Source organism: Gigantopelta aegis, chromosome 7 (genome assembly GCF_016097555.1).
Source record: "Gigantopelta aegis isolate Gae_Host chromosome 7, Gae_host_genome, whole genome shotgun sequence".
Classification (NCBI taxonomy): Eukaryota; Metazoa; Mollusca; class Gastropoda; order Neomphalida; family Peltospiridae; genus Gigantopelta; species Gigantopelta aegis.
The window spans coordinates 306,537-325,979 of NC_054705.1; the positions used below are offsets into that span (position 1 = coordinate 306,537).

At 39.5% G+C, this 19,443-nt stretch overlaps 1 protein-coding gene across 1 annotated transcript in view; it reads right to left on the bottom strand.

The window, feature by feature from the left end:
- LOC121377143 (microfibril-associated glycoprotein 4-like) overlaps positions 1–11,786 on the bottom strand; it is an 11,794-nt gene extending 8 nt beyond the window's left edge. The window contains exons 1-3 of the mRNA XM_041505038.1: positions 11,703–11,786; positions 4,566–4,668; positions 1–636 (exon numbers count right to left, since the gene is read on the bottom strand). The exon at positions 1–636 is cut by the window's left edge and continues 8 nt beyond it. Coding sequence (XP_041360972.1) covers positions 1–636; positions 4,566–4,668; positions 11,703–11,786 — 823 coding nt within the window. The remainder of the gene's footprint in view (positions 637–4,565; positions 4,669–11,702) is intronic.
- Between the last annotated feature and the right edge of the window lie 7,657 nt (positions 11,787–19,443).

Here is a 19,443-nt window from a genome sequence, read left to right on the forward strand (position 1 = left end):
GCACAAGCCACATCCGGGTCCTGTATGGGACGTCGTTTCCCAGATCGTTGGTCCAGAAGACCTCAGACTTGGCGCCCGTCCTCTTTCCGTCGGAAGGTTTCAACAGACGACCGTTGGGGTTGCAATCTGCGCAGGAGTTAAACCAAAATCCACTTTCAAATAAATCCGCGCAACTTCCGTTAGACCAGTTATCGTTGTCGACATCTTTCGTGCTGAACTTTGACCCTTTCAATGTTGTGAGAGAGTCGCCGAGCGGGTCGACAGAGTATGGAGCTGCCGAGTCGAAATACAGCGTGTAGCCGCTGGCTTCGTCACTAATGGTGAAGTTGAGAAAGCGATGCTGGTAATATGTACCGTTTTTGAGCCGCATGTAAAGACGGAGGTCGAAGGTGCGATCTCTGACAATCTGGTAGACTTTCTCCAAACCCAGCCAGAAGTCAGAGTCGAGCGAGCCGAACCCGTCTCGGTAATCCGTCCAGTTTCGATAGAAGTCTTCAGATGGTAAATGTCGATACTGCATCAATGTTCGGCCGCCGTACTTCATAGCGCAAAGTGCCGGAAATGACGTTGTGATATATGGAGGCTGGATATTATAAATGCCGTCAACATATCCATAAGTGAACCCTTCAGAGCAATCTGTAATAAGATAAAATAAAATCGTGTTTCAATAAAAAGAAAGGAGGGAATGTGTTGTACAAACAATATACACAGTGTAGTTTCTTACGTGCTATATATATATATATATATATATATATATATATATTGTGTGTGTGTGTGTGTGTGTGTGTGTGTGTGTGTGTGTATTTATTTATTTATTTATGTATTATTCATTACCAATATGGTGTACAATAAACTGTTACATAAATGTCGTACTTTCCCCACAAGTAATCGTTATTGCTTGGGTCATGGCAATACCTTGAAAACTGTTATTGTACACTACTGACGTCACGAGCCGCTATAGCAGCTGGAAGCTTGCGGCAGTCGCGTTGTTTGACGTCGCTGGATCTTATTAAGGTCCATTGTGAAGCGATTGCAATCATATTTAACGTTTGTATAACGTTTGTTATAACAGTAGCAGTGTCAGTCGAAATTTATGAAACTCGTTTGAGAATTGTTTTAAACCACTCTCTCTGGCTCATGCAATAATCTCTCTCTCTCTCTCTCTCTCTCTCTCTCTCTCTCTCTCTCTCTCTCTCTCTCTCTCTCTCTCTCTCTCTCTCTCTCTGTGTGTGCGTTTGTGTGTGTGTGCATCTCTCTCTGGCTCTCTCTGGCTCTATATATATATATATATATATATATAATATGTATCTGACTGTGCGACACATTTTGGTGGAGTGTAAGCATTTGTCAGCAAATCGAAAAGATTTATTTGGACAAAGAAATGTGATGGAATCATTTCGATTCCATCCAGAACATTTATTGCAGTTTTTACGTGATACTGACTTTTATTCTAAATTTTAATTTTATATATCTGTGATATTTGTATTTTACACAGTTCTTTACACTGTGTTTTAATTTAACTGTTGACTTTTTATATTGATGTTGATCATCACTTTCGATTTGCGTTTACCATAGTTTGACACCCACTAGCCGATGCATTTTTCGTACTGGGGTGTCGTTAAACATTCATTCATTCATTATATATATATTATTATTATTATTATTATTATTATTATATATATATATATATATATATATATATATATATATATATATATATATATATATACACACACATTAGTGTAGATAGATAATGTACAGGGAAGAAATACAGATTAGTGTAGAGAGATAATGTACAGGGAAGAAATACAGATTAGTGTAGAGTGATAATGTACAGGGAAGAAATACAGATTAGTGTAGAGTGATAATGTACAGGGAAGAAATACAGATTAGTGTAGAGTGATAATGTACAGGGAAGAAATACAGATTAGTGTAGAGAGATAATTTACAGGAAATAAATATAGATTAGTGTAGATAGATAATGTACAGGATGAAACACAGATTGGTGTAGAAAGATAATGTACAGTGGCGCAGTTGTTAAGCCGTCGGACTACAGGCTGATAGGCACTGGGTTCGCAGCCCGGTACCGGCTCCAACCCAGATCGAGTTCTTAAGGGCACAATGGGTAGGTGTAAGGCCACTACACCCTCTTCTCTATCATTAATCACAAACCAACTAACAACTGAGGTGTGTGCTTCAACCTTAATTGGATATAAGCACGAACATAAGTTGAAATGAAACAAATCCGTCACTTGTTCATGAATTGCTTGATTGTTATTTGTCAGCCGTACCCAGTGATACGTAACGGTGATACATATTACACTAGCTCTGTTAGCGGTCAGGTATCCCGAACGAAGACGGCGATGTGACAATAAACGCTACAATTAGTGGCGCAATAATCATTGATACATGTCTAATCGTCCGGTTTTCAGTTAAAATTTGTTCTATATAAAGAGTGTTTGAATTATGCTTCCGGTTTTCAGTTTAGAAAGGTTTCCGGTTTAGATCAGTAAAAGTTAGTGTCAGAATATGTGTAAATCACGGGACCATCAAACACGTCCGCTTTGATAGAATTCCGGTTTAGAGAGCATCCTGTCTTGAGGGGCTTCACTGCGTGTGTGTGTGCGTGTGTGTGCGTGTGTGTGCGTGTGTGTGCGTGCGCTCGCGCGCACAAACATACACACAGAATGGAGAGTTGAACGGTCACAAGATGTATACATCTATTGACCTGTCCCAGTCACAATATAAAGTTATTGTTTTACTTAAGTCGAAACAACGCGTCATTAATCGTATTTGCATCTTATATCTGTATGATATGGTTGGTAATTTAATTTACAAGGCGACTTGTTATTGGTTGAAGTAAGACTTGCATTAAAATTATATATGTATATTCGACGTCTCGACACTGACAGGTAATGTATCGCAAGGTGTGTGATTTCTGCTAGTCATACAGGCAAATATGACAGGTAATGTATCGCAAGGTGTGTGATTACTGCTAGTCATACAGGCAAATATGACAGTATGCCAGCATGTTTTGTTCAGCCATTACACATTGACAAACTGACCCTTTTGTTAATGTAGAATGATTTCTTACTGTTTGCGTCTCGTGCACTAGTTTAATAGGTAACAGAATGCAATGCAAAGCTTTCAACAATAAATGACTTTCTCAAAATGTGTGTTATAGTTTCTTTCAACAAAACATATTAAATGTATGCTTTGTATGACATTTTCTTTGAATAACATTATGCAGTAAAAAATATGTTTTTCTCTCTATTTTATATTTTATGATGACTGTTGATACTTTATGCATTCCAGTTTAGTTCTTTTGTGTGTTTATTAGTAATTGATTTTATATGTATTTTCCTTTAGCTCTATATAACATTCACCTGTCCATATAGGGATCACACTCGTTTTGACTTACCATAGTTTGACACCCAATAGCCGATGTATGTTTCGTGCTGAGGTGTCGTTAAACATTCATTCATTAATTCATTCATTCATATAGGGATCACACCGCTATTTCAGCCAATGAGCGACGTGTAGGTGGCGAATTTAGTTTTATGAAAAAGAGTACCTCTTTTCTTTATTTTATTATGTTGGTGTCTCAACAGACTTGACAGTATGATAATGGAATAATTATTGGAAGGGTGACCGGCCTCGGTGGCGTCGTGGTAGGCCATCGGTCTACAGGCTGGTAGGTACTGGGTTCGGATCCCAGTGGAGGCATGGGATTTTTAATCCAGCTACCGACTCCAAACCCTGAGTGAGTGCTCCGCAAGGCTCAATGGGTAGGTGTAAACCACTTGCCCCGACCAGTGATCCATAACTGGTTCAACAAAGGCCATGGTTTGTGCTATCCTGCCTGTGGGAAGCGCAAATAAAAGATCCCTTGCGGCTAATCGGAAAGAGTAGCCCATGTAGTGGCGACAGCGGGTTTCCTATCAAAATCTGTGTGGTCCTTAACCATATGTCTGACGTCATATAACCGTAAATAAAATGTGCTGAGTGCGTCGTTAAATAAAACATTTCTTTCTTTTATTGGAAGGGCAACATTGCCTCTTGATTTTGGCGTATCAAACTGACAGGCAAACTGACAAACTTAGCTACAGGCAAGACCATTGTTTACAGTGCCTGTGTTGCATATGTTTAACGAGAGTTACCTCCCTTCCTTTACTCCACGTCCCAAGGAGACTGGATAATTGAGGTTGCAGGTGGCGAAATATCACTTTTATTTGCTTAAATCCTGTCACAGAGGCTGTTCTCTTCGTATCAGGTAGTATATGGCACCTACTGTTCATAATTCGGTCAGTGCTTGGCTTTATGTTTGTATTGTCACCAACGTATAATCAATAGTGGTGAGATACTTATATACTATATATATATATATATATATATATATATATATATATATATATATATATATATATATATATATATACTATTCCTCAGCGTTATAACTATGATTTTCATATATGTGTGGCTACATACAGTCAATTTATGTGTAACTAATTACAGACTTTCCCTCACGTGAGAAGTACACATTCAGTTACGGATTTTATACTTACCGGTCATAAGGCGCTCACACGTGGAGCCAACAAATCCGTCCACGCATGTACATGTTCCGTTGACTTCATATCCGCCATTTAAACACACGATAGAATCTTTAACCTGACGGGAGACAAGACAAGACAAGTTTGATTTAGTATGAAGCCCAAAATACATAAGTAGTAAACAAATGACTTGTCGCATGATCAGAATTAAAGTGGTGATGTCCTGTGAACTCTCTCTCTCTCTCTCTCTCTCTCTCTCTCTCTCTCTCTCTCTCTCTCTCTCTCTCTCTCTCTCTCTCTCTCTCTCTCTCTCTCTCATATCACAGGACATTATCACTTTAATTCTGATCTAGGATACATCATATAAAAACATTGAGACGTTAAACAGCAGTAGGTCATTTGTAGATGACATCAGCTTCACAAAAATAACCGGTGGTTGTACATACATGTGAATGCGTATTAAATAAATACAGAAGATAGGTTTTGGTCAAGTCAGTAGATCATGTGTAGATGACATCATCTTCACAAAAATAACCGGTGTTTGTACATACATGTGAATGCGTATTAGATAAATACAGAAGACAGGTTTTGGTCAAGTCAGTAGATCATTTAACCTGAAGGAAGAGGAAGGGACAGATTCATTTGAGCAAGTCAATATTTTAAAATAACAGAAACTGTTTATTGTACCAGATCGATCCACAAACACAAATCGATACTTGGAGAAGCCGATTTGAAATAGTGATTGTGAATAATATGAACTGAGCCACTCGAAATACGAACAGCAGGCTGGATCGTCAGCCGTTCGATTCGTGGTCGTGGTGAGTTTGGGGTGAAGGGGTTTTGCAAAGGGCAATCTAGAAGAGTAAAAACGCATCCGTGGTTCAGCCGTGGAAAACGAGTGACCAAAAACAAAAAAACAAATTATGTTTTCAGTCGGAAAATTTGAAGTTGATTTCAACAATTTAGACGGACCAACATAAATCCTGTAAAAACCACCAATAACTACTGTTGTTCTGTATATATGTCCTTTGTGATTAAACAATAAACTAAGCAGTTTAAATACACATTTAAAACCACAAATACTAAGTAAACCAACATCTGTATTCTGACTTTACACAAACCACACAACCTTTCACGTGCTTATTTCCCTTTCTAAGACTCTATTGTTCATTAACCATTGTCCCTCCTTTACACAAACCACACAACCTTTCACGTGCTTATTTCCCTTTCTAAGACTCTATTGTTCATTAACCATTGTCCCTCCTTTACACAAACCACACAACCTTTCACGTGCTTATTTCCCTTTCTAAGACTCTATTGTTCATTAACCATTGTCCCTCCTTTACACAAACCACACAACCTTTCACGTTCTTATTTCCCTTTCTAAGACTCTATTGTTCATTAACCATTGTCCCTCCTTTACACAAACCACACAACCTTTCACGTGCTTATTTCCCTTTCTAAGACTCTATTGTTCATTAACCATTGTCCCTCCTTTACACAAACCACACAACCTTTCACGTGCTTATTTCCCTTTCTAAGACTCTATTGTTCATTAACCATTGTCCCTCCTTTACACAAACCACACAACCTTTCACGTGCTTATTTCCCTTTCTAAGACTCTATTGTTCATTAACCATTGTCCCTCCTTTACACAAACCACACAACCTTTCACGTGCTTATTTCCCTTTCTAAGACTCTATTGTTCATTAACCATTGTCCCTCCTTTACACAAACCACACAACCTTTCACGTGCTTATTTCCCTTTCTAAGACTCTATTGTTCATTAACCATTGTCCCTCCTTTACACAAACCACACAACCTTTCACGTGCTTATTTCCCTTTCTAAGACTCTATTGTTCATTAACCATTGTCCCTCCTTTACACAAACCACACAACCTTTCACGTGCTTATTTCCCTTTCTAAGACTCTATTGTTCATTAACCATTGTCCCTCCTTTACACAAACCACACAACCTTTCACGTGCTTATTTCCCTTTCTAAGACTCTATTGTTCATTAACCATTGTCCCTCCTTTACACAAACCACACAACCTTTCACGTGCTTATTTCCCTTTCTAAGACTCTATTGTTCATTAACCATTGTCCCTCCTTTACACAAACCACACAACCTTTCACGTGCTTATTTCCCTTTCTAAGACTCTATTGTTCATTAACCATTGTCCCTCCTTTACACAAACCACACAACCTTTCACGTGCTTATTTCCCTTTCTAAGACTCTATTGTTCATTAACCATTGTCCCTCCTTTACACAAACCACACAACCTTTCACGTGCTTATTTCCCTTTCTAAGACTCTATTGTTCATTAACCATTGTCCCTCCTTTACACAAACCACACAACCTTTCACGTGCTTATTTCCCTTTCTAAGACTCTATTGTTCATTAACCATTGTCCCTCCTTTACACAAACCACACAACCTTTCACGTGCTTATTTCCCTTTCTAAGACTCTATTGTTCATTAACCATTGTCCCTCCTTTACACAAACCACACAACCTTTCACGTGCTTATTTCCCTTTCTAAGACTCTATTGTTCATTAACCATTGTCCCTCCTTTACACAAACCACACAACCTTTCACGTGCTTATTTCCCTTTCTAAGACTCTATTGTTCATTAACCATTGTCCCTCCTTTACACAAACCACACAACCTTTCACGTGCTTATTTCCCTTTCTAAGACTCTATTGTTCATTAACCATTGTCCCTCCTTTACACAAACCACACAACCTTTCACGTGCTTATTTCCCTTTCTAAGACTCTATTGTTCATTAACCATTGTCCCTCCTTTACACAAACCACACAACCTTTCACGTGCTTATTTCCCTTTCTAAGACTCTATTGTTCATTAACCATTGTCCCTCCTTTACACAAACCACACAACCTTTCACGTGCTTATTTCCCTTTCTAAGACTCTATTGTTCATTAACCATTGTCCCTCCTTTACACAAACCACACAACCTTTCACGTGCTTATTTCCCTTTCTAAGACTCTATTGTTCATTAACCATTGTCCCTCCTTTACACAAACCACACAACCTTTCACGTGCTTATTTCCCTTTCTAAGACTCTATTGTTCATTAACCATTGTCCCTCCTTTACACAAACCACACAACCTTTCACGTGCTTATTTCCCTTTCTAAGACTCTATTGTTCATTAACCATTGTCCCTCCTTTACACAAACCACACAACCTTTCACGTGCTTATTTCTCTTTCTAAGACTCTATTGTTCATTAACCATTGTCCCTCCTTTACACAAACCACACAACCTTTCACGTGCTTATTTCCCTTTCTAAGACTCTATTGTTCATTAACCATTGTCCCTCCTTTACACAAACCACACAACCTTTCACGTGCTTATTTCCCTTTCTAAGACTCTATTGTTCATTAACCATTGTCCCTCCTTTACACAAACCACACAACCTTTCACGTGCTTATTTCCCTTTCTAAGACTCTATTGTTCATTAACCATTGTCCCTCCTTTACACAAACCACACAACCTTTCACGTGCTTATTTCCCTTTCTAAGACTCTATTGTTCATTAACCATTGTCCCTCCTTTACACAAACCACACAACCTTTCACGTGCTTATTTCCCTTTCTAAGACTCTATTGTTCATTAACCATTGTCCCTCCTTTACACAAACCACACAACCTTTCACGTGCTTATTTCCCTTTCTAAGACTCTATTGTTCATTAACCATTGTCCCTCCTTTACACAAACCACACAACCTTTCACGTGCTTATTTCCCTTTCTAAGACTCTATTGTTCATTAACCATTGTCCCTCCTTTACACAAACCACACAACCTTTCACGTGCTTATTTCCCTTTCTAAGACTCTATTGTTCATTAACCATTGTCCCTCCTTTACACAAACCACACAACCTTTCACGTGCTTATTTCCCTTTCTAAGACTCTATTGTTCATTAACCATTGTCCCTCCTTTACACAAACCACACAACCTTTCACGTGCTTATTTCCCTTTCTAAGACTCTATTGTTCATTAACCATTGTCCCTCCTTTACAAAAACCACACAACCTTTCACGTGCTTATTTCCCTTTCTAAGACTCTATTGTTCATTAACCATTGTCCCTCCTTTACACAAACCACACAACCTTTCACGTGCTTATTTCCCTTTCTAAGACTCTATTGTTCACTAACCATTGTCCCTCCTTTACACAAACCACACAACCTTTCACGTGCTTATTTCCCTTTCTAAGACTCTATTGTTCATTAACCATTGTCCCTCCTTTACACAAACCACACAACCTTTCACGTGCTTATTTCCCTTTCTAAGACTCTATTGCTCATTAACCATTGTCCCTCCTTTACACAAACCACACAACCTTTCACGTGCTTATTTCTCTTTCTAAGACTCTATTTCTCATTTACCATTGTCCCTCCTTTACACAAACCACACAACCTTTCACGTGCTTATTTCCCTTTCTAAGACTCTATTGTTCATTAACCATTGTCCCTCCTTTACACAAACCACACAACCTTTCACGTGCTTATTTCCCTTTCTAAGACTCTATTGTTCATTAACCATTGTCCCTCCTTTACACAAACCACACAACCTTTCACGTGCTTATTTCTCTTTCTAAGACTCTATTGTTCATTAACCATTGTCCCTCCTTTACAAAAACCACACAACCTTTCACGTGCTTATTTCCCTTTCTAAGACTCTATTGTTCATTAACCATTGTCCCTCCTTTACACAAACCACACAACCTTTCACGTGCTTATTTCCCTTTCTAAGACTCTATTGTTCACTAACCATTGTCCCTCCTTTACACAAACCACACAACCTTTCACGTGCTTATTTCCCTTTCTAAGACTCTATTGCTCATTAACCATTGTCCCTCCTTTACACAAACCACACAACCTTTCACGTGCTTATTTCCCTTTCTAAGACTCTATTGTTCATTAACCATTGTCCCTCCTTTACACAAACCACACAACCTTTCACGTGCTTATTTCCCTTTCTAAGACTCTATTGTTCATTAACCATTGTCCCTCCTTTACACAAACCACACAACCTTTCACGTGCTTATTTCTCTATCTAAGACTGTTTCTTTTTAAATCTATTGTATTTGCTAACCCATATCATATAAATCAAACATTTACACATAAAACACATTGTATTGTTCAGGGCCGTAGTTGGGGGTGGAGGGGGGGGGGGCAAGGAGGGCAGTTGAGCCCCCCCCCCGAAAACAATCCGGAAAGCATTATAGAAAATTAAAGAAAATTCTCTTCTTAACTGTTTAAGGAGTTTTAGACTATTAACTACTCAGTTGCCCCCCGACCCAAAAAAAAAAAAAAAAAAAAAAAAAAAAAAAAAAAAAAAAAAAAAAATCCTAGCTACGGCCTTCATGTTTACACTAACGTTTGATATCCACCTTATAGCATGAGCATACATTCCAATAAATACATAATTTAAAAATGAACAGTAATAACAAGTACAATAATAATAATAATAATAATAATAATAATAATAATAATAATAATAATAAAATAATAATAATAATAATGATAATGATAATCGAATATTTCTGTCGTTTAATTTTTGAGCGACCTTGGATCAATACGAATAATTAGTTTAACTATTAGAGTTGTCGACTTTTGATCAATACGAATAATTAGTTTGAGTGTTAGAGTTGTCGACCTTGGATCAATACGAATAATTAGTTTGAGTGTAAGACTTTTATTCAGAGATTGATCTATGTGGCTGGTTTATTTCTGTCGAGAAGTGAACACGTGCACCACATCAAAGGAGTGAAGACGTCAAGACGGTGCAGACTGGGAAATCTATAGTGATGAGATTAGCTGTATGGACCGATCTTTAGTCTCATCCCACCGGTCGATCATCGTTAATAATCGACTAAATGTGCAATCTGAACCAGTACTAATGTGTACATAGGTTGAACAGTTGAACTAACACGAGATAATATCTTGGAAGTGATCATTTATTGGCTTTTAATTAGATCACAAAATAATTCAAGTAAACATGTGAAAATTAACACTCATCACCAATCAGAGATCAACACTAAATACCAGTTGATATTCTTCGCGCATAGAAAAACAGAATCCTAAAAATTAAAAAAGAAATATACTCGTTACGTCAAGCAGTGTTTATTGACCGACTTAATTATTGATTCAGTGTGTCATGATGCATATAACATTATAATCACATCACTTGCTCTGCTTGAAGTCCGACATGGATAGCATAAGATCAGCGTGTTTATATCCCCATACAGGACTATTGCTGAATGAAATATATATATATATATATATATATATATATATATATATATATATATATATATATATATCATTGAAGAATTCAGGCGCAAAACGCGATATAAATCATGTTCTTTCTTGTTTTAGTTAGAGCCATTATTGTATGTCAGTAAGGGCTAATCGTAGGCCCGCTGATTTGCCACAAAACGTGATTGATCCTTATAAAATTGTATAGGGTAAATCCCGGTTGTTGTTTTTTTAAATCACTTTTACTGATAATGAAAAAAAAGAAAGAAAATATATCGCGTTTTGCGCCTAAACTCTTCTCATATATATATATATATATATATATATATATATATATATATATATATATATATATATATATATATATATATATATATGTACACACACACATACATATACACATACATATACACATATACACACACATATACACATACATACACATACATATACATATACATATACATACATATCTATATATATATATATGTGTGTGTGTGTGTGTGATGTTTTTATAAAAAGGTTCATTTAAATAGTATGTTACTAAAGTAATATTCATCTCGTAGTTAAAAAAAGAAAAAGAAAACATTATTCAATTAGCCTTGTAGCAGTGTAGTACTATAGGCAACGAGTCTACATTTGGGCTAATGAGCAACTAATCAGCAAACTAAAAAAAATACGTATGATAAGAGTATTATTTGGTTAATAGGTTACTTATACGGATTTCAGTTTAAAATATGAGGGTTTTTTCCTGCTTTGTCGTCCACATTGTTTATTGTTTATTAATGTTAACGGTTGGCCATATAGTTTGTCCCTCTTTTTCCAATTGTCCGTACACTGCAATATTCGAAATTCCGAATAAACAAACATCGAATCGAATCGAATCGAAGCTTCGCGACGATTTCGAATCGAATCGAATATACGAAACTTCGCAGGGACCTAATATATGCATTGCTAATGTAATTGCAATCTGTGATTATTTTCATAATTTACCAAACTCTTTAAATATGTTTTGCGTCAACTCAAGTAGCAGTGCTTGTAGTTGGATGTAACACTGGTCAGACAGTGTAGACAATAGAATCGATCTTCAATTGTCTTCTATTCTAATAATAGAACTATCATTTAACCTCTAAACAGCTTCAACCTCCCCCAGTTGTGTGCCCCTCTGATGTTTGCTGCCACCACGCCTACCTGTCCTAATTCATTGTCTTATGAAAACAAAAAGATAAAATAAAATACAAAACAATACTTCCCTCTCAAAAATAGGATAGCGTTATTACGGGTATGGGTTATCAGCTAAGAAGCGCTTGACAATGTATCGGTTGGTCACAGGTGTGAAGTCCACCAACGGTACCGTGACAAACTATTTGTTTTCGTGTGTTAGTCATTACGACTGCAGATGGGCATGCAGTCAGTCTTGTCAAACTTGAATCCATGTGCAGTCATTCTAACACTGTCACAGATACAACTACAAACCACCCAGTTGGAAGTAGTTCATCAAGATAAACATTTGTTTAAAGTCAAGTTAAAGTCATCAATATATAATGTAATAAAACATGACTGCAAAACCATGCTAATAAAATGGATCTTGAACTTTAATAATAGTCATGTCTAAAGTGTCAAAGATTAAGTGCAATGAGTATCCTTATGCAAATATATACAGATATCACTTTATGTATTTATTTATTTATTTATTTATTTACTTGCTTGTTTCTTCCTTTCTTTATTTCATTATTTCTTCATTTATAAAAAATAAATAAAAAAATAACAGTGGTCAGACAGTTTGCCATTACCAGGTATGACTTAGTTAAATACATTTGTATTTAAAGATAATAGTGATCAGACAGTTTGTCATTCCTAGGTATGGCTTAGTTAAATACATTTGTATTTAAAGATAATAGTGATCAGACAGTTTGTCATTCCTAGGTATGGCTTAGTTAAATACATTTGTATTTAAAGATAATAGTGATCAGACAGTTTGCCATTACCAGGTATGACTTAGTTAAATACATTTGTATTTAAAGATAATAGTGATCAGACAGTTTGTCATTCCTAGGTATGGCTTAGTTAAATATTTAAAAAAATATATATTATTTAACAGCCTTCGTCTTGTTAATGATCGTAATTTCTCCAGTATGCATCAAGATAATTTGCCCCAGTCGGCAACACCACCACAGGCGTATGCAACATTTATCCAGTCACCCTCCAGCCCAAATATGTGGAACCCGCAAATTATGCAGCCCACCCCACAGAACATAATACCCAATACAGGGGCCCAACAGAGGATAAACTATGTATCGATTCCACAAGCACAGTTCACGGATATGGTAAATAAGTTGAATGTTATTCAGGAGTCAATGCAACAGTTATCAAAACTTGACGCTATAACTGACTCACTCAGTCAGCTAAATAACAGAATGGATATGACCGACGCGAGACAGGTGAAAATAAAACAGAATGTAGCTACAGTGTGTGAGAAATACGACACTATGATCCAGCAACAGACACTTCGTACAGACCAAATACAAGTAACTCAACAAAGGCAAATGGATGAAATAAATGAAATGAAAAACTCATTTTCCGCCTGTTACAATCAAGTTGGGTATTTGCATAACGAAGTTATGGGACTGAAAGAAAACTTTTTGGATATACAGCACCGCAGCATGAAGAATAATATTTTATTCACTGGTTTCGCCGAACAGCCAGAAGCAGAAAAACTTTGAATCGACGAGGAGATCATTTTTCAAAATGCTCATCGTATCGGTCCTCCAGGAAGAAACCGACCGCGTCCCCGTACAATTGTCGCCCGCTTCCTGTGGTACAAACAGAAAGAACTTGTACGCTCGTCTGCCCCTAGTAAACTTCGCGACACACAGTACGGCGTAAATGAACAGTTTCCACGTGAGATCGCGGAGCGGAGACGCGAACTCTACCCGCTACTACGCCAGGCCAAGGCCAGGGGAGATCACGCAAGACTTGTAAAGGACCAGCTGTTCATTAATGGAAGACGAGTGTATCCCCATTCTGACAGAAATGTGCCCCCTCCGCCAAAACCAACATACCCACCCAACCCACCCCAGTCATCCTACCCACCCCACCCTTCCTATCCAACACACCCATTCAATCCACCCCACCCTCCACCACAGTGTCACAGTCACTACCCTCCCTTTTCTGCCCCGGTACAGCCCCAAGCCCAAAACCAACCGCCAAGTTTAATGTGGACTCCAACTACATTAGGTCCCACTGCCCCTCCCCAACCCCAACAGAACCCATCCAAACACAGTTAGAGGTGTCAAACATTATTCCAGCCAGTAGTCGCTTTTTCTCCAGCTGTCTCTCCATGCGAGTAGATGTGTCTACGTGCGCTCTCGACCTGCCCCCCCCCCCCCCCACACACACACACATGGGGGGACTGATAGCCAGCTTTGGTACTCTGTTGGAGTTTCGGGTCACCTATACCGGGTCACGGGCAACCGTGTCTTTGGTATATGGTGACCCGCCTCCAAAGAAGAGGAAAGGAGGGACTGGAAGAGGAAGGACGAAGAAGAAACCCGTGCTAGGGACGACCCAGGGGGGAGGGGGACAAAGCTGGCGGCGGTTCCTTCTGCGTCGCCGCCCCCGCCGAGTTCTCCGGAGAGGACGCGACAGTCATCGGCTCCCGCACCCCCGGATCGGCCATACTCCGAACAGGACATCGCGATGTTCCAGCGGACAAGTGTGACACCACCGACCTCCACCTCCACCCAACGGACGACGACTCCGGTGCAGCGGTCAATTATACCGACCGCTCCCGTTGAGTCGTCACAGGGACTTGTTGTTGCGGCGGCGAAGAGGAAGGCGACATCACCTGCCACCCAGCCAGCCAAGACTAAGCCACCGCCGGAAGCCGTGCCCCCTGTTGACGACGAATGGACCCTTTCCATCAGTGGACTTCGTCGCCAACTCCACCAGTACATGCAGGGGGACACGCGTGAACCACACCGACTTCGGGGAGGATTTCTCAATGTTAACTGGAAAACATTGGATGACGGCAGCGAATACGAGCTACACACCAAGTTCTTCAGTGGGACGCTGGGAATAATCGTCACGCACCGAAGGGACCAGATCTACAGGCAGTGCATCTTGTTTTGGAAGATCGACAATAGATCTATCCACAAGATGCTCAAAGCAGTCTGCGGTCCCGGTTATTCCAGTGTAGTCAAGACTCTACGTCAGCGAAAAGAACAGCTGCCGTCACTCCGAGATACTCCAGGCTCCCCGAAGTAGAACCAACCTTACCTAGGACAGGTAACCTCCTTTTTTGGGCTTAGTTGGACTTTAAAACTTTTTGGCCGCGGCTCAAAATTCTTATGTTTATTTTTTTTATAAATAGTCCAACACATTTTACTTTGGCGCCCGTTCAATTGCTCAAATCACCTTAAAACCTTTTAGGCCGAGCAGTCAAACTTACGTTTGGGTTTAAATTTTAGTCCGGACATGATTATCGGTGCAGTTATTCTCCGTAGACTTAGGTTTTTTACAAGTAGAACCAAAGGAATCGAACTTTAGCCAATGAGAACACGGCCCTTACTTGGTGTCTACTATTTGGTCCGCGCAGTCGCTGGACCTTTACTAAATGGTTTTATTCCAAATTCTGCCCACTTCAAACTCCCCCCCCCCCCCCCCCCCCCCCCCCCTTGTCCTGGACTTAGTCATGACAGGCGTGTATGAAGTTTTCGTGGCATATATGCACGTTAAACTGTTACCCTGACCCTGGCCAGTAGTCGACTACAGCCAAGCTGACCCACAGTTTACTGGCGGTTACTTTGTTTACACAGGACAAAAACTGTGTTGGCTTGGCCCAACTCAGCTGTGCTCAGTATACAGCACCTGTTGATCAGTGACGCGTGACGGACAGAGCACTCACTTACCTGGGAAACACGGACACTTTCTTGACTGGAATAAACTACCAGTGTGATTATTGTATTCCATTTAATGATAATAACAACGATATTTTGTTATGTGAGTTCGATGATGCTATTGATGACATTTTAATATATACTTATAATCACGTTTAAAATAGTTCTGTACATGTAAATTATTACAATATTGCTAGTGAATCGCCTATGTCGACTATAAATAATACAAGCGATAGCGATACACCACTTCGTAAACATGCCACGGTTAGAGTCGACCAAAACGCATTATCTCAGAAAACACACCTTAAGTTTGGAACATTAAACGTGTGTGGATTGCGTCAAAAACTGAATTTTCCTGAATTAACCGACTACATTAAGAACTTTGATATTGTGTGTTTTTCAGAGACAAAGCTAGATTATTTACACATTATTGATATCCATTGTAATAACCGCCAAGCCAGAAATAGTTGTAGATCTGGAGGCATTGCTTTACTTATTAAGCAAGATATAGCTAAATATGTGACTTTTCTAGAAATGGAATCAGATTGTTTACTTTGGTGCAAAATTGATAGACTTTTACAAACTTGGAAGATGATCTACATATTGGTGCTATTTATATACCACCTGAAAACTAAATATTGTAATGCTGACACATTTTACTCCGTAAGACAAGAGATCCAAACAAATGTTAACGTAACAGATTATTGTAATGCTACTAGGTAATATGAATGCCGGGACTGGTGTTTTACCTGCTTATATTGTTGATAGTAATATAGCTCATGTACTTGATTTAGATGGAAGTGTGGATGGATATCTGAACAGTGCTACACGTCTAGCAAATATGAACATACCTTTAAAAAGAGTTAGCCAAGACGCTAAAACTAACCACTTTGGTTCACAATTGCTAGACATGTGTAAATCTAACGATCTTTTTATCGTAAACGGCCGTATTGGCAATGATAAGCTTTTTGGGAAATTCACGTGTAAAGATTCGTCCGTTGTGGACTACAGCATTGCCTCGATAAATCTGCTCAAGCATATATACTTAACTCCAAAAGAAACGCGAATACGTAGATTGGAGGTTTTGAGTGCACTCATTGAAATACGTCCCAAAGTTCTTAAAATAATTGTTTCTATGAAAAACTTAAACAATTCGTAAAGATGAGATTTCATGTTATTGACATGTTAAAAATCGAGGTCGCATTGTCATTTGAAATGTCAAGGCCATGGCGCTTCTTCAGTGGCGTCACATGCCACTCAAACATGTCCACTAATAGCGGGTGTGTCCGCCATTGCTGGCCATGACCGCCGCACACCTCCTACCCATGGAGAGGAAGAGGTTCCTGATGAAGGCCCTGGGCACGTTGTTGTAGGTGTCCATGACGGCCTGGCGGAGCTGCTGCTGTGTCACCACGGGAGCAGGGCGTTGGTTCATCATGCGCTGAACCTCGTCCCACAAGTGCTCGATGGGGTTCAGATCCGGGCTTAAAGCTGGCCAGTCCATTGTGATGATGTTGTGCTGTGCCAGGAATGCCTGGGTGGCCCGTGCCGTGTGTGGCCTGGCGTTGTCGTGCTGGTAAACCATCTGACGGTGACCCGCGAAAAAAGGCACCACCACAGGCGTGAGCACTTCGTCGATGTAGCGCTGTGCTGTGACGCCCCTGCCGCGTCCTCGGCCGTTGTTGTCGAAGATGACAGGTTGTACACGACGTCCCCAGGATATGGCACCCCACAGCATGACGGAAGGCCCTCCCCAACGGTCCCTCTCCATAACACACGCATCTGTGAAGCGCTCACCTCGACGCCTCCACACCCTCATACGACCGTCGGCCCTATCTAAGCAGTAGCGGCTTTCGTCGGAGAAGACGATGTTCTGCCACTGTCGGTTCCGCCACTGTCGATGCAGAACAGCCCAGTTGTGTCGTGCAAGGCGGTGTCGCTGTGTGAGACGTTGTCCAATGTACGGTCGACGACAGTTCAGATGGATGGCGATCAGACGACGTCGTACCGTGGTGTAGGAAACGGGGCGGTTGTGGTTTCCCACTGTCTGCCGGGCTGTTGTGGTGGCTGGTACGAACCGATCACGCATGTGAGTTCGGACGATGTAACGGTCCTGGCGCTGTGACGTCACTCTGGGACGGCCGCTACGTGGACGGTCGACGACGTTGTTGTTCTGTAGAAATCGGTCTATGAGACGGTAGATTGTCGAGACATGGACACCGAAAGCACGTGCAACCTGCCTGGCATCCATTCCGGCCTCCAAATTCCCCAAAGCTCTATGTCTGGAATCAGCGTTAAGTCGTGGCATCGTTGTATCGCTACTCGTAAAATGAGTTGAACATTGTTGTCTGGCGTTTCTTTTATACCCAGGCCTGGTAGTGTTTCACGTGCAATTCGCATCTTTCATGATCCACCCGTTTTGCATTCCAGATCGATTTTGGTCGTCAATTTCAGCACGTGCGTGACGTCACACTGTACTCGTTTTTTTCATGCGTTATGTGGAATTGGATACGCTGACAAGATGGCTATTGGTCAACTTAATCGATTTGTACATAGTTTATTCAAATGTGGGTTTTTTAATATTTTAAAATTTTCGCGTTTCTTTTGGAGTTAAGTATAGATGAGTTCAAAATATTTGATTTTAGTCCCATACTTTCTGATATCCACTGCCCACTTTATATCGATCTGTTATTTTCCACAAGTAGAGAAATTACCAGAGTTAATGACGATAAACAAGCTGATGTAAAATGTAAAATTAAGAAAATTAATAGATGTACAGCTGATATATATAATAATAATATAGATGATGAAAATATCAGAAACCTTACAGCTCATTTAGATAGATTATTCGTCAATTCTGATACACCAAACAGAGAAACAATAAACAGTTTAGTAAAAGATTTGGGGAACATCATGAAAAAAGTGCCGACAAGACAGTAGGAAATTATGCTCGAATAAGTACAAACAAACATACTACAGCTAAAGAGAAAATTTGGTTTGGTAAAGAGTGTAGAATAGCAAGGTTTCATTTTCACAAAGCAAGACTTAAATTTAGTCACAGTAAATGTAATATAGATCGTCTCTCGATGATGGGTTTGGGCCGGCAATATAGGAAAACGGTAAACATGTAAACACGACAAATCATCTGAACAAAAAATATGCAAAATGCAAACAAACAAACCCAAGGAATTTTGGAAACTATTAAATTCAATAAATAAAAAAAGACACCCACTGATATAGAAATGGATTTTTTTTTTTTTGAATAGTTCAAAGAAATACATGAAACAGACCCTAATGATGTTGAAAGCATCCTTTGAAAACAATATCCTAAATAATGAAATCACTGTTGATGTCGTACTGAAAGCTATTAGATGCCTCCGAAACAATAAAGCAATGGGTTCAGATGCAATTTCAAATGAATACCTTAAATATGGAGAAAGCAAACTCGCCCCAATCATAGTAAAACTATATAGGTAGTACTAAACCAAATAACTTCCGGCTGGGTCAAAGTGCGAGGTGCACCGAACTTTTGATAGAGAAGTGAACACCATAAGTCCTGTGATTGGTTATAAATGTGAGTGTGTTGGTTGTAAAAAATAATAGTTTCATCTGGGTAAAAAAGAATTGCAATTTTATTTCATCTAGTACCAATGTGTCAAGTAGCCTTGTGCTTGAAACATGTATGGGGTACCTGTAAAAAAAAGTACTCGA